The sequence below is a fragment of the Triturus cristatus genome, chromosome 7 (genome assembly GCF_964204655.1).
Source record: "Triturus cristatus chromosome 7, aTriCri1.1, whole genome shotgun sequence".
Classification (NCBI taxonomy): domain Eukaryota; kingdom Metazoa; phylum Chordata; class Amphibia; order Caudata; family Salamandridae; genus Triturus; species Triturus cristatus.
Genome location: NC_140590.1, coordinates 1,882,018,087 through 1,882,039,933, shown reverse-complemented (window position 1 = coordinate 1,882,039,933; position 21,847 = coordinate 1,882,018,087). Strand labels below are relative to the sequence as shown.

At 48.5% G+C, this 21,847-nt stretch overlaps 1 protein-coding gene across 3 annotated transcripts in view; it reads right to left on the bottom strand.

The window, feature by feature from the left end:
* The window catches only part of LOC146813606 (uncharacterized), a 435,136-nt gene that overhangs the window by 178,821 nt on the left and 234,468 nt on the right, over positions 1-21,847 (bottom strand). For all 3 annotated transcript variants that reach the window (XM_085620351.1, XM_085620350.1, XM_085620352.1), the window contains 4 exons: positions 19,387-19,640; positions 17,289-17,449; positions 11,530-11,682; positions 10,834-10,963 (listed from right to left, as the gene is read on the bottom strand). In XM_085620351.1, the coding sequence (XP_085476477.1) occupies positions 10,834-10,963; positions 11,530-11,682; positions 17,289-17,449; positions 19,387-19,640 (698 nt within the window). The remainder of the gene's footprint in view (positions 1-10,833; positions 10,964-11,529; positions 11,683-17,288; positions 17,450-19,386; positions 19,641-21,847) is intronic.

Below are 21,847 nucleotides of genomic sequence, written 5' to 3'. Positions count from 1 at the left end.
TCGGAATACCTCAGCTATCGGTGTGAGGAATAACGGAGAGTTTCCATGCCGTTAAGGTGATTTTATTTCCAGAAATGCAGTCAGTCAGAACAACGGCCGCCATTTTGTTTTTTGTGACGATAGTTTACTGATGCGTTCGTCACCCTTTTATCAGTACCATTCACTACGAGACTGACATTATAATATATGCACAAAGGTTTTTTCTTCGTGTATGGTGTAGCTTCCGGGTTTTGTTTGTGACAATTATTGGAGTACTTCCCGCAAAATCTTTTTTCTTCAGTTTTTTGTTCTCCTTTCATCAACGCTCTGTGGCGGACTTTTTCCAATTTTTGACAGATATTGTTGTCCGAATCATCTCTACTTGGGACCGTCTCTTCCGTCATCAAAAGAGACTTTGTCTTCTGTTTCTACATGGCAATGCCGCGCGGTGCTCGCAGTGGCGCCCGCGCTGGGGCTCACCAAGTTATCTCCTCGCCGCTGGCTGACAACAATCCTTTTAATGTCCTACGGGACACTATGGATGAAGCTTCTCCAGAGTCCTCCGATCATAAATCCTCCTCTTTGGCGGATACTCGCCCCAAACAACTCTCCAAATTACCCACAGCTCCGCCCTCTGGCAAACGGGCAAAAATTAACCCTCCTTCTCCTACTAATCCATCCTCTTCAGTCTCTATGGAGCTTCTCCTTGAGGAAATTCGTGCTTTGAAGCCGTATATGGAAGAAACTAATTCGCGCCTACAAAGCCTTGAAGACAACTGGTCTCACACCGTCCAGAGAGTTGTGGTCCTTGAACAAAGAGTTGACGCGTCCGAAGATACCCTACAGCAAGTACCCCTCTTACATACAGAAGTTGATCGACTCAAACAACAAGTCGAACAATTGGAAAACCGCAACAGGCGCAACAACTTACGTATTTATGGTTTAGCTGAAGGCCTTGAAGGTTCCAATCCAATTTCATTTTTTCAGTCATTTTTACCGTCTCTCCTTGGTCTTCCTGAATCTCCTCCTTTGAACATTCAACGCGCTCATCGTTTGGGCCGGTTGTCTGCTTCTTCCTCCTCCTCAGCGAGACCTCGAGGTACTATTCTATATTTTTTGGAATATATGGACCTCCTCAAAGTACTTCAAGCTGCCAAACAAAAAGGAAAGATCTCTTGGCAAGGCTCCAATCTATTTTTTACTCAAGATTATGCCAAAGTGACTGCAGATCGTCGGAAAAAATTCCTGGAAATGAGACCTGCTCTTCGAAGTCTGAATGCGAGATATGGCCTTTTCCATCCATGCCTTTTTAAAGTGACATATAATAACAAGACTGTCTCTTATGAAGATCCGGCTGTTCTCCAACAATTTTTGAATAACTGTCGTCATGAGTCTATGGATGTCTCCAGATTATGATTATTTTTCTTCTCTCGTGTAGAATGTTAGTTGTTTTACTGTATATGGTTTATTGTTCCACTTCGTTAACATTTGTATTTGGTCTTTTTCCCCCTTAGTTTTGGATACGTGGGCCCCTGTCTGTTATCCTCTTCAACTTTCCTGGATGCCGCCCTCCCTGCCGTCGTTGCCCTGTGGTTTCCCGTTCGGCGTTTCATTTCCCTGATGTGGTTCCAACACCCTCATCCTTTCTTGTTCTCCTGTGGTATGTCTTTTGCCATTGTGTTCTTATGTTTATGGAATTGGTTTTGTATGCTTTCTTGCTTTCTTCTCCTTTTTCTATTTTCCTCTCTTACTTCTTCTTTCTTTTCTCAGTATCATTGTTTCATTCTTCTTTCTTTTACTCTTACCTATTGCTTTTCTCTTTCTTCTTCCCTCTTTCTCGGGGTTCAATTTCTTCAATCTATCTTTTATCTTTTTTCCTTATTTGTTCATACCTCTTTCATTCTCATTTTATCTCTATATTCTTTGATTTTCTTCCCTTTTCAATATAATGTGTTTTATGGTAGTTCCTTGGTCGTATTCATTATATTATGTATCTACCTTTCTCTCTTGTGTTTGATACTATCTCTTCTCTCTGCAATGCTTTGTTTTTCCTTCCTTTACTAATGTAAGGTTACTATCCAATTTTTCCCTATTTATGCTTTTCTGTTATCCTTTTATTTACATTTTTCTCCTTCTAGGTGAATGACTTTGAATATTTTATCCTGGAATGTTAAAGGTCTTGGGTCACCTATTAAACGCCAAAGAGTTTTATCTCATGTAGCAAATTTAAAAGGGGATATTGTTTTATTACAAGAAATTCATGTTAAAGATACTGAAACTCCTAAACTACGTCGCAATTGGGTTGGTCATGTGTTTGCCTCTCCTGGTTCTGGGAAGCGCAATGGTGTTGCCATTCTATGCCATAAGAAGTTAGATGTTCAGCTTGTCAATCAAGATAACGATACAGATGGTAGGTGGGTAGCAGTTTCTTTGCTGATTAATAAAATTCCTTTGACTATTATTAATATTTATGCTCCCACTGTTCCTGACAAAACCTTTTGGCCCCATATTCTCTCCTTACTTATGCAAGTCACCGATGATTATCTAATTTTGGGTGGGGACTGTAATATGGTTGTAGATCCCTTTTTGGATAGAAGATCTGACTCTAGATTCTCCCCTTCCCACATGCATTCTCTGTTTACATCCACTATTTTCCAAAGAGCCCTTGTTGATTCGTGGAGGCTCTGCCATCCTACTCTTAGAGAGTATACCTTTTACTCACCCCCTCACTCTTCCCAGTCCCGGTTAGATTATATTTTCATTTCCAAAGCCCTCACTCAGCTAATTACTCATTCAGACATAGGTTCTATCCTAATTTCTGATCATGCTCCAGTCTCCTTAAGCCTGGACTTACTCCCCCCCGTGAAAGGCACTAGGAGATGGAGGTTTAATAATTCTCTTTTACTGGACCCACAATTTCCACCAGCTTTTATGGATTTTGCCTCTTCATTTTTTGTAGAAAATGACTCACCTCAGTTAACTCCCTCCCTTATTTGGGACACGTTTAAAGCCGCCTCTAGAGACTTCATTATTACATTTGTTGCCCGCAAGCGTCGTAAAGCCTCTCAATCAGCCCAATCACTTAACACACAAATTAAACAATTAGAACACTCCTTTTACCTTTCTAAGAAGCAATCCGACTTAGATAACCTTATTAAGGCTAAGCTCTCCTTTAACAAAATTTCCACTGATTCTGCCAATCTATTTTTACTTAAGTCTAGTGCTAAGTATTATACTGCCCAAAATAAAGCCGGTAATCTTCTTGCTAGATACCTCAAAGTCAGGAAGGAACGCACTAAAATTGAATCTATTGTTACCTCCGCTAATGTTAAGGTCCATAAGGATGAAGATATTTTGGCCGAATTTACGGATTTCTATCAGCGTCTATATACTCCGGAAGCCTCTCCAACTGCATCCGAAATTACTCGTTATTTATCGTCCATTGCCCCACCTTCCTCCTCAGAAGTTGATTTTTCCCCTTTAGAGGCTGACATTACTCGTAATGACATTTTGGAGGCTATCCAAATTCTGAAGAGGGGTAAAGCCCCTGGCCCTGATGGATTTACTATAGAATTCTATTCCCATTTCTCCTCCTTACTTCTTCCTAGGATTCACCAACTTTTCTCATCCTTTATAACTTCCCAAAGATCAGAAGGTACCTTTCAGGAGGCCCTTATTTGTCTTCTCCCCAAGGATGGTAAAGATCACTCCTTTTGTAAGAACTATAGGCCCATTTCCTTAATTAATTTAGATTACAAAATTTTTGCCAAGATCCTTGCCCTTCGTTTAGAAAAAATTCTCCCAAAATTAATTGCCAAAGAACAATGTGGATTTATCAAAGGACGTCACTTATCTGATAATACCCGTCTCTTCTTTAATGTTTTAAGTAAATCGCACTCTCATAAGTCGTCCTTGGCAGCTATTGCATTGGACGCTGAGAAAGCTTTTGATAGAGTCAATTGGCAATTTATTTTTTCCTCCCTTTCCTGGTTTGGTTTCGGTCCTAAATTTCTTTCTTATGTCTCAATGCTTTATTCTTCTCCTACATCCTTCATTCTAGCTAATGGCCTTGTTTCCTCTTCCTTTCCGCTTCTCCGTGGAGTTCGACAGGGATGCCCGCTATCCCCACTCTTATTTATATTAGCATTAGAACCCTTCTTAACTAAAATTCGTATGAACGCTGATATTTCTGGTTTCCCTTATGGTTCTACACAGTTAAAGATTTCCGCATACGCAGATGATATTTTATTATTTCTCTCGAATCCCCATACATCTCTTCCAGCATTTTTATCAGAAGTCTCGAACTATGCATCAGTGTCTGGATATAAGCTTAATGTAGACAAGTGCGAAATTCTTCCTCTTAATAAGTTTTGTTTTCATGCCGATTTTTTAACTTCTTCCTTTAATTGGAGCCCGAACAAAATCAAATATCTTGGTCTTTGGTTTACACCTTCTATTAAGGACACAGTGGCTTTGAACTTTAAAAATTTACTTACTGCTCTCTCTACCTCTACGAGTCAATGGCATCCTTTGTTCCTATCTTGGTGGGGTAGACTAGATTCTATTAAGATGATGCTGGTTCCTTTAGTTCTGTTTCTTTTGTCAAATCTTCCGGTTCACATTCCTAAGTTCTATTACAAGAATATCTACTCCATTTTATCTAAATTTTTATGGCAAAACAAAACGGCCAGAATGTCTTTCTCTAGACTCAAATCTCCTAAACACTTAGGTGGTGTTAACTTTCCTGATTTTTCGTCGTATCATACTTCCTTTTTCCTTGCTCATTCTGCCTTTTTCATTTCTGATCATACTTCCGACTCCTCTTCTTGTCCTCTATGGGTAGAGGTTGAGTCTTCCTTTTTTCAACCTTTTACGTTTGAAGAATTTGTTTCATTGTCACAAGCTCCAAAGAAATTTTCTCTTCCTATTCTCCAACATGTTTGTAAGACCTTTCAACCCATTATTTTACATAACCTAGACGACCGTGCTCGTTTTTTACAGTCCCCTATTTGGTATAACTCTCTTATCAAGATTAAAAATAGATCTATCTTTTGGAACGATTGGCTCTCCCTAGGTCTCAAATGGACTCATCAACTCTTTCATGATGGTTCTTTTATCCCCTTTTCTGTTCTTCAGGATCGTTTCTCTCTCCCTCTTTCTTCTCACCCTAAATATATTCTATTAAAATCAGCGGCTCAGGCTACTTTGGATGCCCTTACGGATACTTCCATTCAACACAATTCCTCTCTCATTTCCTTACCATCTTTGCACTCTTCTCCGTCGGCTTCTCAAATCTATAAAAAATTACGAGATACGTCTGCTAATCGAATGAAATCTTCTGTGGAATGTGCCTGGGAATCAGATTTAGGGGATTGTTTTCCTCTTACTACTTGGGATAACATTTGGATCAAAATAAGGAAATCATCTAGAGCGGCGAACACAACCCAAACACTATTTTTTATATACAATCGACTTTTAATTACCCCATCCAAACTACACCACATTGACCCCTCTATCCCGTCCAGCTGTTGGTCTTGTTCGGCTTTAGTGGCTGATCTTAACCACATGTTGTTTACTTGCCCTGCTGTTCACCTTTTTTGGGGCAAAGTTTGGCGACAAATTAATTCCATTCTTTCTACCAATTTCCCCCTTTCTTTTTCTCATATTTTTCTTGGGAGTCTCTCACAAATATGGTCCCCCTCCAACACTGATACCTCCATTGTTGACCTCCTTCTTGCTGTGGCATTTCAACAAATCACGAAAGCTTGGAAAGATACTTCCCTTATTTCCTATCAAGCATGGTGGTATGGGGTTTGTTATAACCATAGGCTAGATAGAGCATATGTCTATCCTATCTCCCTTGCGATTAAAAGAGACCTATTATGGCTACCCGTTACCTCTTTTCTAAATGTGTCTGCCCAATCCATTCCCTTACACAACCCCTGCAGAGAAGAAGTATCTAAACCTCCTTGATGCTTTTGTTCTTGTTAATAATTCTGATAGTACTATTATAGGTAACTTTACCAATTTGCTCTATTTCTTGTTACATAATATTGCCTGTATTATGAAATCATATTTGTTCCTTATACTACCACTTATTTAATATATTGCTGTAATATGTTTTTGATGATATCCCCTTTTCTTTCCCTCTTTTCTTCTTTCTCTTTCTATCTCTACCTCTTCCATTGCTCTGATCTGATTTATAATGTATTTTTTATCATATATGTATATTATTATTGTACTGCAACTTTTTTCATTCTTCAATAAAATCATCTTTAAACTTAAAAAAAAGAAGAGTTATTTTGCCAGGTCGAAATGGCAGTTTAAACTGCACACACAGGCTACAATGGCAGGTCTAAGGCATAGTTAAAGGGCACTTAGGTGTGTGACACAATCTGCTGCAGGGCCTCGAGAAGCATTTAATTTACAGACCATGGGCACATGTAGTGCACTGTACTAGGATCTTATAAGTAAAGTAGACATGCCAATTGGCCATGAGCCAATATTACCATGTTTAGAGGCGAGAGCACGTGCACTTTTGCACAGGCTGGCAGTGGTAAAGTGCTTAGAGTCCTAAGGAAATCAAAAACAACTTCTGCAAAAAGCAGAGGGTAAAGGCAAAATGTTTGGGGGGCACCCTGCAGAAAGGGCCATGTCCAACAAGATACATCTGAATTTTAGAGCCTATGGCAGAAACATTGCGCTCATTCTGAAGGGTGCCACAAGGCCAGTCAGAGAACACAAAGTGAAGTTTGAGGTTCCAACGTTGGTGCTTGTACCGAAGGTGCACAGCTTGTCCATGAGAAAGTGTAGGGATGTTTTATGATGGAATTAAGGGAATGTAAATTATGAAAACAGTGACTGTTTATGAAAATGCTATATGTATATTGAATAACAGTCATCCCCTCTTTAAAACTCTGAATATCAAAGTTAGATCCAAAAAGGAGGTTTTAGGTCTCAGACATTATTTAACATGGTCTTGTCTTATTAGGTACCCAAGTCGAATTTTCAAGGGAACGTTTTAAATTAGTCACCACACTGTGAAATGAATTGCTTGCATGTTTTTATCTGAGGAGCTTATGCGGTATACTATGCAGAATTGAAGCGTTCATCTGGGAAGTGAAATGTATGCATCTCCGTGCTTTGTATTCCTTTTCGCTTTTATATGTACAAACGCTTTTATGGATGTTCTTTTTTTATGACTCCGAATAAAGTTATATGACTTGACTAGTCACCAGACTGCAGAGTCCTTGTCATTATGTGTAGAACAGAACACCTTAGAACTCATGACTGAAGCATCGGTGTGTGTCCTGCAATGCAACTCTCACAGGTCCCTGTAGGGTTCCAGTGAAGCAAGATTGTCCTGACCTCTCCAGACCCCATACCCTCAAAGAATGCCTCATTCGTTAGTGTTGCAGTATCAGTGCCACACTGGAATGGAGCAGGTATGCAGAGAATGGAGAGACTTTAATTTGCTAAGGGTTGTTACAGTAAACACGAATTACAAAGCACGACATGTGTGCCTGGTCCTACAGACTGCGATGCACAGAGATCGATTCATGTCAAAAACAGGTGAGACTGGCGTCCTTTCCTGAAGGTGATGCGATAGTCAATCTGTCCCAAACAGAGCAAAAGCTTGTTCCAGAGTGAAGGAGAGGTCACAGGAAGGGCTGGGCTTAAAATGTGGAACCGTCCATAGAAGAGCGGAAGCAGATCAGAGGACGATTGGGAATTTATCTAGAAAATACTGTTGTCAAGCACATTGGACCAGACTTATACAGGACTTTGACACCTTAATGTACAAAGCATCTCTCTACTGATATTCACATCCCTGTTGGATTGAAAGACAAGGATCTCTGCCTAGTCCACAGGTGCAGGCGTGTCACCCATGACTGGTGGACAACATATGTATGGCCAGACCAAGTCTTGACCGAAGGAAAATAACTTTTGTTTCTGAGGCATCAACTTTTAGTCGATTCAAAATCCTTCAGTTTAAGATATCGGAGAAACAGCCATTAATGTTCTTCGGGGTTTGTTCTGCTGGTTTGTCCATTCTCAAAACTCAGTTGTGCGCTACCGCTAAGAGATCACTGCTCCCAGCAGGCCCTGGCTGTGTTTTTTAACAAGGGGCTCACACAGACTTTGCACAAAATAACCCCTGCAGAAGGCTTCAAGCTGAAGAGGGGCAAGTCCAGAGACTGAGCTCTGTGGGAAACAAACCAGAGAAACCACTTCCATACTGACCCCTGCAGTCCCACTGCCTCCCAGTGCTGGGTAGGAGCAGAATGGCGGACGGCAGAATGGCGGACAGCAGAATGGCGGACAGCAGAATGGCGGACAGCAGAATGGCGGACAGCAGAATGGCGGACAGCAGAATGGCGGGCGGCAGAATGGCGGGCGGCAGAATGGCGGGCGGCAGAATGGCGGGCGGCAGAATGGCGGGCGGCAGAATGGCGGGCGGCAGAATGGCGGGCGGCAGAATGGCGGACGGCAGAATGGCGGACGGCAGAATGGCGGACGGCAGAATGGCGGACGGCAGAATGGCGGACAGCAGAATGGCGGACAGCAGAATGGCGGACAGCACCAAAGGCAGTGAAGAGATCAAGTAAAATAAGACAGGTGCAGGGCCTGTCATCATCTGAGTTGATCAGCGACATGTGCTTTGCGCGGTTTCCATACCAGGATGAAATTCCATCTCAATAGGTTCCAAAAGATGAACCTCTTCTGGGTACGTGGACAGCTGGTGCATATTAAGTTTCTCACCAACTTTGGCAACTATGGGCAATAAAGACATTGGTCTACAGTTGGCTTCCACAGGGGTACCAAAGTTAGTTTTTCTTCCAGTAAGGGTCACCCTCTAGTTCCATTGTTTGGGGACAGTACCAGAAGCGAAGGACATTCACAATGGCTGACCTGCATGAGTGATGACTGATGCGAACATTGTTAACACAGAAGCAGAGCAGATGGTATCTGGCAAGCCTGGCTTTCCTGCCAAAGGTTAAGTCCGTACACTTATACTGCAATACTAGGGAACCCGTGCACAAAGGCCCAGATACACTTGCATCACTGTTGGAACCCTTGTTAGGCCCTGAAGGGCTGGAAGAGTGACTGTACCATTTGAATTTCATCATGGAAATGGATTGCCCAGCTGTAACACCGAGCCTGAGATTGAGGAGGTGGGGGGCAGGGGTAATCCCCTTGTTGGGCACCACAATCCAGACAAGCTTAAAAAGAGCCCTGTAAAAGCTAGAAAAGCCAATGATAGCTTCACTAATAAACACAGCTTGTGCTTCAAAAAGACAGTGTTTATAAGTTCTGGAAAAGTTTCCTAAGACCATTGAACATCATCAGAGTAGGGCCGGTGCCACCACTGCTCTGTTTTATGCACTTCCGGCCCCACAAGATTTAAGGTCAGAGGCTGAAAGTTGTAAAACTGACTATCATCACAAGACTCAAGAAGGAGAACACAAACTGGATACAGCTGGAAACAGCAATGAAAACAAAGAGTCAAAGAGAGAGAGAGAAAGAATGAGTCAGTGAGACAATACAAGGAATAGAGTGTGTGAAATAGAGGCAGACAGAGGGGTGAAAAGAGAAACTGAAGTAAAGACAGAAATTGACAAAGGGACATTGTAAACTGAAGGAAAACAAGAGAGATGGCTAGAGAGCATGGTCAAGAGAGAGGCATGGATGAAAAGACCCAGAGAATGGAGTGGTCAGGAGCGAGGAATGGATGAAGAGGCCCACAGAGTGGGGTGGTCAGGAGAGAGGTATGGCTGAAGAGACCCAGATAGTTGGGTAGACAGGAGAGAGGAATGACTGAAGAGACCCGGAGAGTGGGGGTGGTCATGAGGGATGAATGGCTGAAGAGCACCAAAGAGTGGGGATGGTTAGGTGAGCGGAATGGCTGAACAGACCAAGAAAGTGGGTTGGGCAGGAGAGAGGAATGTCCGAAGAGACCCAGAGAGTGGGGTGGTCATGAGAGAGGAATGGCCAAAGAGACCCAGAGAGTGGGGTGGTCAGGAGAGAGGAATGTTCGAAGAGACCCAGAGAGTGGGGTGGTCAGGAGAGAGGAATGTTCGAAGAGACCCAGAGAGTGGGGTGGTCAGGAGAGAGGAATGGCCAAAGAGACCCAGAGAGTGGGGTGGTCTGGAGAGAGGAATGTTCGAAGAGACCCAGAGAGTGGGGTGGTCTGGAGAGAGGAATGTCTGAAGAGACCCAGAGATTGGGTGGTCAGGAGAGAGTAATGGAGAGTGGGGTGGTCAGCAGAAAGGAATGGCCAAAGAGACCCAGAGAGTGGGGTGGTCAGGAGAGAGGAATGGCCAAAGAGACCTCGAGAGTGGGGTGGTCAGGAGAGAGGAATGGCCAAAGAGACCCAGAGAGTGGGGTGGTCTGGAGAGAGGAATGTTCGAAGAGACCCAGAGAGAGGGGTGGTCTGGAGAGAGGAATGTCTGAAGAGACCCAGAGATTGGGGTGGTCAGGAGAGAGTAATGGAGAGTGGGGTGGTCAGCAGAAAGGAATGGCCAAAGACACCCAGAGAGTGGGGTGGTGTGGAGAGAGGAATGTTCGAAGAGACCCAGGGAGTGGGGTGGTCTGGAGAGAGGAATGTCTGAAGAGACCCAGAGATTGGGGTGGTCAGGAGAGAGTAATGGAGAGTGGGGTGGTCAGCAGAAAGGAACGGCCAAAGAGACCCAGAGAGTGGGGTGGTCTGGAGGGAGGAATGTTTGAAGAGGCCCAGAGAGTGGGGAGGTCAGGAGAGAGGAATGTTCGAAGAGACCCAGAGAGTGGGGTGGTCAGGTGGAAAGATGCTGCCACTGCCAAGAATAAAGCGGGGTGGATGTTGGATGAGGTTACCTGCACCAGCAGCTTGAGTCGCGTGATTCTTTGGAAGGGTAAAATGAGAAAGGACTTGAGGGACAGCCGCTGGCACACAGGGTCATTTTCCAGCTTCGCCAACACCTGCTGGAACCTGGGGTTACTGCTCCTGGAGGAAGAAGAGATTGAAAATTAAATGGGCAGCATCGGATGGCGGAGGCTGCAGCCCATTTTCATACTCAGCTGAGTAGCTCACATGCATATCTCAGGTGTAGCAGCACTACTGTCTTTACAGGCTCATAAAACATTGCTGGGTTGTGTTGTCTCTGCAGAGGAAGTTCTGGTTTAGGGGTGGAGCCTATGTACAGTGACGTAACCATAAACCACATGGGTAGAAACATTGACGACCTTTGTTGTAGCTGTGTTTATTGATGAGATCAAAGCTCATCCCGTCTCTGGAGAGAGAAGAGTTCTGTGCAAGAAACCCTGGGAAAACAATAGAGGAAGACGGGAAGAGGACAAAGATTGTAAAACGAAGAAAATTAATGTGGAGGAGATATGGAGAGAGGCAGAAAGAAAGTGGAACAGCAAAAAGGAGAACTGAAAGGGGGAGGCAAGTGTAGTGTCTCCTGGCTGTGCTTACAACTGTCCTGCAAAACAACACTCCTCACTGTGCGGCACCCGCTATCACCCTCATGACCCATCACTCACACCCCCACCGCACCAACTCCTTACAGAAGACGCTGGAACGTCTGGTCCTGGTACGACTGGTTTGTCACGTAGGGCAGGTACACCTTGCGGAAGTCCGCTGCGTGGCTCAGGACCACATCACACACATTGAAGGTGTACATGTTGTCCTCAAACTTCTCTTCCAGGTCATAGAGGAAGCTGAGGAAGACATAGGAGGGAGGTATGTCAGATGAAGGTTAAGCCTCCGACTGCCAAACACTGCTCGCTTAACGTAAGCCCCAAAAGATCCTCAAATAACACAAACCTCAAAAGACCCTGCACTTCTCAACTGACCTACACTCAAAACTCTGCATGCCCACAGAGACCAAGGAGACCGGCAGAGACCACCTCCAAGTCCTCCTTCCGCTCCTACCCAACCATCGCACAGCTCCAAAGACCCCACCACAGACACTAAACAGACCTTCACACAACCCATCAAGCTTGGCTGTAGCTTCTCACAGACCCTCTCACAGGCCCCAATGGACCCTTAGAGAGCCCTCGAGAGACCCTCAATCCACCAAACACATCGAGGCCCAACAGATGGCAACATAGATACCAACAAAGTATCACACGTACACATCCAAAGCACACAAACCTCATGAAAGGTTCTCGCCCAGCCCCTAAAACACCTCAGCATAATAATCAACCAACCCCCCAAAAAACACTCACAAACCCGCCAACATCTCCTCTCCCAGCCACAAAATAACCTTACAATCCCACCAGCAGAACTTTTCATAGCACCCAACAGCCTGTCACATCATTCCCAACAGCCCCTCGCTGTCTCCGAAAGATCCCAACATATCTACTAACAGATGCTCACAAAGTCCCAAACGAGCCTGACATATCTCACAAAAAAGAAACACACCTCTAAAAAGCCATCACACACCACTAAGAAGACTGTCACAGCCCCCAGAAACACCATCTCACTGTCTCATTGATTTTTCAAATGACTGCCAACAGTCTCCATAGAGTCTTGAACGCTGCACAGCAGACACCCACACAGGTACAAACAATCCCTCAAATATTCATCAGCAGATGTTCCCACCAGACCTGCTCAGGTCAAGGGCCACCAAACAGACTTTCATAATTCCTCACATGGTTCCAACAGCCCTTCACACTGCTCAGGCAGACCCTCACACTGTAGTCAGTTGAAGGAATCACAGACCCACACATCTCCATTTGACCTTGGATGCCCTGCAGTCGGGGCTTCAAGATTTGTTCTTATGTGGACGACACTCAGCTGGTCATCTCCATGGGTGGAAAACAGGATGAAACTTGAGGTAACTTGGCCAATTGGCTCTCAAAACTAGCAGATCGGAGGACTGAACCTTGTTTGAACTTCAATGCTGAGAAATCGGAGATCCTATTGTGCCCCAGAGCTGCACCCCAGAGCAGAACCATACACCAGCACAGCAGCACTCCAGAGTGGCATCCCAGAGCGGCACCCCAGAGCGGAACCATACACCAACACAGCACAGCAGCACCCCAGAGTGGCACCTCAGAGAAGAACCATACACCAGCACAGCACAACAGCACCTCAAAGCTGCACCCCAGAGCAGAACCATACACCTACACAGCAGCACCCCAGAGCAGTAACGTACACCAACACAGCACAACAGCACCCCAGAGCGGTACCATACACCAACAGCACTGCAGCACCCCAGAGCAGAACCATACACTAGTATAGCACAGCAGCACCCCAGAGCGGCACACCAGAGTTGCACAATACACCAACACAGCACAGCTGCACCCCAGAGCGGCATCCCAGAGTGGCACCCCAGAGCGGCTCCATACACCAACACAGCACAGCAGCACCCCAGAGCGGCATCCCAGAGTGGCAGAGCAGAACCATACACCTAAATAGCACAGCAGCACCCCAGAGCGGCACCCCAGAGCGGAACCATACACCAACACAGCACATCAGCACCCCAGAGCAGACCCACACACCAGCACCCCAGAGCGGAACCATACACCAACACAGCAGCACCCCAGAGTGGCACCTCAGAGTGGCAACATACACCAACACAGTACAGCAGCACCCCAGAGCAGTACCCCAGAGCAGAACCACACACCAGCACATCAGCACCCCAGAGCAGAACCACACACCAGCACATCGGCACCCCAGAGCGGCACCCCAGAGCAGAACCATACACCAGCCCAGCACAGCAGCACCCCAGAGCAGAACCATACACCAACACAGCACAGCAGCATCCTGGAGGGGCACCTCAGAGAAGATCCATACACCAGCACAGCACAACAGAACCTGAAAGTGGCACCCCAGAGCAGAACAATACACCAATACAGCTGCACCCCAGAGCGATACCATACACCAACACAGCACAGCAGCACCCCAGAGCGGTACAATACCCCAACACCGCACAGCAGCACCCCACAGCAGCACCCCAGAGCAGAACCATACACCAGCACAGCAACACTCCAGAGCTGCACACCAGAGTGGTGCCATACACCAACACAGGACAGCAGCACCCCAGAGCAGAACCATCCACCAACACAGCACATCAGCAGCCCAGAGCGGCACCCCAGAGCAGAACCCTACACCAACACAGCACAGCAGCAGCCCAGAGCAGACCCACACACCAGCACCCCAGAGCGGCACCCCAGGGTGGAACCATACACCAACACAGCACAGCACAGCAGCACTCCAAAGCAGCACCCCAGAGCAGAACCATACACCAACACAGCACAGCAGCACCCCAGAGCAGCACCTCAGAGCAGAACCATACACCAGCACAGTAGCAGATCCATACACCAACACAGACCAGCAGCACCCCAGAGCAGAACCACACACCAACACAGCACAGCAGCACCTCCGAGCGGCACCTCAGAGAAGAGCCATACACCAACACAGCAGGACCCCAGAGTGGCATCCCAGAGAAGAAACGTACACCAACACAGCAGAACCCCAGAGCCCACCTCCGAGCAGAACCATACACCAACACAGCACAGCAGCACCCCAGAGAGGCACCCCAGAGCAGACCCACACACCAGCACAGCAGTACCCCAGAGCGGCACCTCAGAGAAGAGCCATACACCAACACAGCACAGCAGCACCTCAGAGCAGCCTCTCAGAGAAGAACCATACACCAACACAGCAGCACCCCAGAGTGGCACCTCAGAGCAGAACCATACACCAACACAGCAGCACCCCAGAGGGGCACCCCAGAGAAGAAACATACACCAACACAGCAGAACCCCCTGAGCGCACCTCAGAGCAGAACCATACACCAACATAGCACAGCAGCACACCAGAGATGACCCCAGAGCAGACCCACACACCAGCACAGCAGTACCCCAGAGCGGCACCCCGGAGCAGAACCATACACCAGCGCAGCACAGCAGCACACCAGAGCAGCACCTCAGAGCAGAACCATACACCAGCACAGCACAACAGCACCTCAAAGCGGCACTCCAGAGCAGAACCATACAACTACACAGCAGCACCCCAGAGCAGTAACATATACCAATACAGCACAGTAGCACCCCAGAGCGGCACTGAAGAGCCGTACCATACATCAACACAGCATAGCAGCACCCCAGAGCAGCAACGCAGAGCAGAACCACACACCAACACAGCACAGCAGCACCTCAAAGTGGCATCCCAGAGCAGAACCATACACCAACACAGCACAGCAGCACCCCAGAGCGGCACCTCAAAGCAGAACCATACACCAGCACAGCAGCACCCCAGAGCAGAACCAAACACCAACACAGCACAGCAGCACCCAAGAGCAGCACCTTAGAGCAGCAACCCAGAGCAGAACCATACACCAACACAGTACAGGAGCACCTCAGAGCAGACCCACACACCAGCACAGCAGCACCCCAGAGCTGCACCTCAGAGCAGACCCCCACACCAGCACAGCACGGCAGCACCTCAGAGCAGAACCATACACCATCACAGCAGCACCCCAGAGCAGCACCTCAGAGCAGACCCACACACCAGCACAGCAGCACCCCAGAGTGGCACCTCAGAGTGGAACCATACACCAACACAGCACAGCAGCACCCCAGAGCGGTACAATACACCAACACAGCACAGCAGCACCCTGGAGCGGCACCTAAGAGAAGAACCATACACCAGCACAGCAGCACCCCAGAGCGGTACCATACACCAACACAGCACAGCAGCACCCCAGAGCAGCACCTCAGAGCAGAACCATACACCAACACAGCACAGCAGCACCCAAGTGCAGCACCTCAGAGCAGAACCATACACCAACACAGCAGCACCCCAGAGCGGTACCATACACCAACACAGCCCAGCAGCACCTCAGAGCAGAACCATACACCAACACAGCACAGCAGCACCCAAGAGCAGCACCTCAGAGCAGAACCATACACCAACACAGCAGCACCCCAGAGCGGTACCATACACCAACACAGCACAGCAGCACCCCAGAGCAGCGCCTCAGAGCAGAACCATACACCAACAGCACAGCGGCACCCCAGAACGGCCCCTCAGAGCAGACCCACACACCAGCATAGCAGCACCACAGAATGGCACCTGAGAGCAGCACCACAGCAGAGTAGTAGCTGAACTGAACAGCACCTCAGATCAGCACTAAAAGCACTGCCCAGGAACAATCAGCACTCCAATCTCCCTTGCATGTCCAACATGCACCACAGAGCAGCATCGTCACCGAACCCTGGAACATTCAGCACTCCAATCACATCAGCATGTCAGATCAGCACCGCAGACCTGCACCGCAGAGCAGCACCACAGACCAAAACAACAGAGCAGAACCAAAAACTAACACCTCAGAGCAACACATCAGAGCAACACCACAGACCAAAACCACAGAGCACAACCACAAACTAACACCGCAGAGCAACACCACAGAGCAGCTTCCAGAAACAATCAGCACTCAAGTCCCCCACAGCATATCAGACATGCATCACAGAGCAGCACCACAGAGTAACATGACAGACCAAACCACAAGACCAGCACCGCACACCAGCACTGCAGACCATCACTGCAGATCAACATCCCAGAGCAGCACCACAGAGCAATACCTCAAACCAGCACCACAGAGCAGCACCGCAGACCCACACCGGCGAGCAGCACCGCAGACCCACACCGACGAGCAGCACCGCAGACCCACACCGACGAGCAGCACCGCAGACCCACACCGACGAGCAGCACCGCAGACCCACACCGACGAGCAGCACCGCAGACCCACACCGACGAGCAGCACCGCAGACCCACACCGACGAGCAGCACCGCAGACCCACACCGACGAGCAGCACCGCAGACCCACACCGACGAGCAGCACCGCAGACCCACACCGACGAGCAGCACCGCAGACCCACACCGACGAGCAGCACCGCAGACCCACACCGACGAGCAACAACGCAGACCCACACCGACGAGCAACACCGCAGACCCACACCGACGAGCAACACTGCAGAGCAGCACCTCAAACCAGCACCTCAAATCAGCACCTCAAAGCAGCTTCCAAAAACAATCGGCTCTCAAATCCCAGTAACACGCCAAGCCTACACCAGAGCAGCTTTCAGAAACAACGGGCACCCTAAGCCAACACCTAAGGGGGGGAATAATAAACTATGGCTAACTCCAGTAAATAATACAATCTCCAACACCGCACCACAGAACCTAACAAATCCTTAATGCATCCTTTCGATACTACAAGTTTCCACACGTCAGGCTTTCATGACAGACAGTCCCATCTCCTGTGGCACCTTCCCTCACCTCACAGCAGCCCCCCATCCCCCTGTGTACTCACTTGGAGCTGACATCCCGCACCTCCTGAAGCCGTGAGAACAGCCACTGCCGCTCCTGGTTGGACAGGAGGGTCTGGAGGTCCGGGGAGTGTTGAAAGTGGTCCACGGCAATGTTCAGGCTGCGCAGGTAGGAGGCTTCAGACATGATCAGCTCAAACTTGGCCTGAGGAAAGCATGCAAGGAAGAGAGGAACCTGTCAATGTCCCCTCGCGGCTGGGTGGGAGAGAAGAGTCAGTAAGAAAGAGAGGAACCGGTCAATGTCCCCTCGACGCTGGGCGGGAGAAAAGAGTCAGCAAGGAAGAGGGAAACCTGTCAATGTCCCCTCAAGGCTGAGTGGAAGAAAAGAGTCAGCAAGGAAGAGAGAGAGATCTGCTAATGTCACCTGGAGGCTGGGCGGGAGAACAGAGTCAGCAAGGAGGAGAGGAATGGGGGAGTGAAGGGGAAAGAGAGGGAGGTAGGGGAAAGAGAAACACACAGAGTGGAGAGAAAGTGATGATGGAAGTGACTGAGGAAAACAAAAGCAGGAGAAGACTAATGAAGGGCAGCAAAAGGGAGAAAACACAAGAAAATTAAATATACAGAGAGAAGGTAGAGAGAAAAAGGCAGTAAGTGAGATAAAGACAGTTCACTTGTGTGACTGTCCCCGTCCCAGTAAGCCAGCAGAAAAAAAAAAGAAAGATGCGTCCAATGAACCATCAGCACTGAAGCCCAGATGGCAGTCTTTACAAGCCTACCTCCGAGCATTCATCCCTCCAATACTCTCACCCTTCATCCATCCCTCCTACACTCATTCACCCTTCACCCATCCCGCTTAAGCTCACTCTTCACACATTAACCCTATACTCACTCACCCTCAATGCATCCCTCCTACACTCACTCACCTTTCCCACATTCCCTCCTATACTCGTTCACCCTTCATCCATCCCTCTTGTACTCACTCACTCTTCACACATCCCTCCTATAATCACTCACCCGCCATATATATCCCTCCTATACTCACCACATCACCCATTCCCTCCTATACTCACCCACCCTTCACACATCCCTCCTATAATCACTCACCCGCCATATATATCCCTCCTATACTCACCACATCACCCATTCCCTCCTATACTCACCCACCCTTCACACATCCCTCCTATAATCACTCACCCACCATATATATCCCTCCTACACTCACCACATCACCCATCACACATTCCCTCCTATTCTCACTCTTCACACATTCCCTCCTATACTCACTCACCCTTCACACATCCCTCCTATACTCACTCACCCTTTAACCAACCCTGCTATACTCACTCACCCTTTATCCATCCCTCCTATACTTACCCACCCTTCGTACACCCCTCCTACACTCACTCTTCATTCACCCCTCCTACAATCATTCACCCTTCACCCATCCTGCTTAAACTCACTCACTCTTCACACATCACCCCTATACTCACTCACCCTCAATGCATCCCTCCTACACACTCACCTTTCACACATTCCCTCCTATACTCGTTCACCCTTCATCCATCCCTCTTGTACTCACTCACTCTTCACACATCCCTCCTATAATCACTCACCCGCCATATATATCCCTCCTATACTCACCACATCACCCATCACACATTCCCTCCGATACTCACTCACCCTTCATACATCCATCCTATACTCACTCACCCTTTAACCATCCCTCCTATACTTACTCACCCTTCATACAACCCTCCTACACTCACTCACTCTTCATTCACCCCTCCTATACTCACTCACTCTTCATACATCCCTCCTAGACTCATTCACCCTTCATAAATCCCTCTAGACATTTGCTGTCCTATATAGTCATTCTACTTCCCTACCTTTCTCTTCCAGTACTCATTCCATCTCAGCCCCTTTGACTTCTCCCTTGTCAATTCCCTCGCCTCTTTATTTGCTGGTTCCCCACTAATGAATTAGTGTTATACTTTCCAGCTCTCACTTCAGAGTCCTCCAGCATGATGGCTGTCTGTCTCCCTATTCTCTCCTCTTTACGTTCTTTTTCTCTCTGCCCCATTCCACTGCCCTGGTCTCCTCTTCAAACCTCCTCCTGCCCATTTGTTGGGACTGATGCCACACCTCCTGGAGTTTTTGCTCCTCTCGGGTCATGGAGAGCAGGGCGGAGGTGCCTCGGATCATGGGGATGTCCTGCCACAGAGCGGCGCTAGAGGAGACAGAGAGGCGCTGTAGGTAGGAGTCTGCTGACGACATCTGCTTCCGCCGCAGTCGGGGTGAGCTGGGCTCAGGCTCCTCTAGGAAAGTCTCCGCCCGCTTCTGGCGCTCGATGGCCTGGTTCAGCGCCTCATCACTGTACTCCTGGTAGAGCTGCCGGGCTTTGGGGTGGAGAAGAAAAGAGAGGTTAATCCCACCTTTCTAAACATTCCCTAGTTAGGCCTGACCTTGATCTGCAGCATACAGCACTCTAACAGGTGCGGCCCTCTCACAGGCGCGGCCCTCTCACAGGCGCGGCCCTCTCACAGGCGCGGCCCTCTCACAGGCACTGAACTGTCACAAGCACTGCAACCACATGCCACTCACAAGGGCACAGCACTCTCATTGGCAGGGCACTCTCACGGGCACGACACTCTCGCAGGCACGGCACTCTCGCGGGCACGGCACTCTCGCGGGCACGGCACTCTCGCGGGCACGGCACTCTCACAGGTACTTTCAAGCATGGCACTCTCACGGGCAGGGCACTCTCGCGGGCAGGGCACTCTCAGAAGCACGGTACTCTCAGAAGCAAGGCACTCTCGTGGGCAGGGCACCTGTAATGTTGGGCACTAGGCCCTCATGCTGCGCTGCGAAGACTCACGCAGGACACATAGTTAGTGTAGTGGGAATGGCCACGAGCACGTGCGCTCGGCCTTTTTATTAACCGCGTCACCTGACACAGTGACGTCGGTGGTTGGTGGGTGTATAGTGTATCACTGGAAGTTAGAACACTAGAACGTGTCCATGCATGGACACTACATCCCTCCCAATTTTTAATGACGAAAACCCAAAGTCAAAATTCAACCTGTGGGAAAAAGAAAGATATACACAGATGTGATACATTGACCAAACTTCTGCAGAGTCTCTTACGCCTCAGCTGCTTGGAGTCACAGACAACGTTCTTCCTGCCGCGGAGACCAACAGTTCACTCTGGCACCAGCCATGGGTGCTCGATGGATCCTGTCTGTTGACGGCCCTGCCTTGAAGTTGTCCTCACAGTCTTTTCTTCACTTTACTTCCATGGCGACAAACGCAGTTGGAGTTCTTGCGGTTCATCTTTCAGTCCTGTCCTTTTCTTCATCTGTAGCGTGTGTTCTGCTTGGCACAAGACGGGTTGTTTGCAAGACACCCCTCTCACCATGATGCCCCTCTCGTGGGTGTTCCCCTGCCACGGGATATCCCTGAGGCCCTCTTTATCAGACTTGTCCTGGGCTGGGTGTACTGTATCGTGTTACTCGCACGCCGATCAGTGTGGGTGCAGAGGAGACGACAAGTCTCACCTCAGGTTCCGCAGTCGCACCTGGAGGGTAGCTGTTGGCTCCTGTCTTCGCGCGCGGTGTCTTCATCCTCCTGGGACCTTTGCTGAAGGGCGGCTGATGACCATCTCTCGTCGCGGGGACGCTATCTCACTGGCATCCCTGAGGCCTCTGCCCCTGAGTCACCATGGCTGGCGTTGTCCAGTGTCCGTGTGACCCCAAAGGTGGATGTTCCGAACGGTCCGGCCTGCTCACCTCTGCAGATCCCAGGTGTGCTGAACGCATCTTCAAGCAGATGGTCTTCTCTCCGTGCCACAGGTGTTCTCAGGACTTCTGCACCGTGTTCTGACACTTGTCGCCTTCCTTATCTTCGGGGTGCGAGTAGTCTTGCCACACTCTTCTCTCTTTCCTCGATTCTTTTCTCAGTGAGGGTGTCGTGTCACTCTGACTTCTTCTTCTTTCCTTGCAGTGGCGAACGTGCCACTCAGATCTCTTTCTTCTTCTTTTCTTGCAGTGGCGACTGTGCCACTCAGATCTCTTTCTTCTTCTTTTCTTGTAGTGGCAAACGTGCCACTCAGATCTCTTTCTTCTTCTTTTCTTGTAGTGGCAAAAGTGCCACTCAGATCTCTTTCTTCTTCTTTTCTTGTAGTGGCAAACGTGCCACTTAGATCTCTTCATCCCTCCTCTTCACGACCTACTCTGGACCGTTTCTGTTCTCCTTTTGGTCTGGCCAGGCTTCTCCATGCAGCGCGCGCACTCTGCACGTGTTCCCCCTGGTCTTGTCCTCGTCCGAGGGCACTCTTTCAATCTTCCTCAGCATCCCGAGTTAGGGTCGTGACCTCCTCTTCGTCTTCTCCTTTGGTTGTTGAAGTTCGTGGGGCCATACTCTTGGTCCACTTCGTTCTTGAACTTCTTGGACCACTTGCCGGTCCATTCTGCCGATCTCTGGCAGGATGCCTTCGGTCTTTCCGTCAGACCTTTGTTTCGTAGTTTCACTGACCCTTGCGTTGGTCACCTCCTTTTGCAACCGCTGGTGGGTTGGCTTCTGTGTGTTGACCACCTGGCTGGTCACC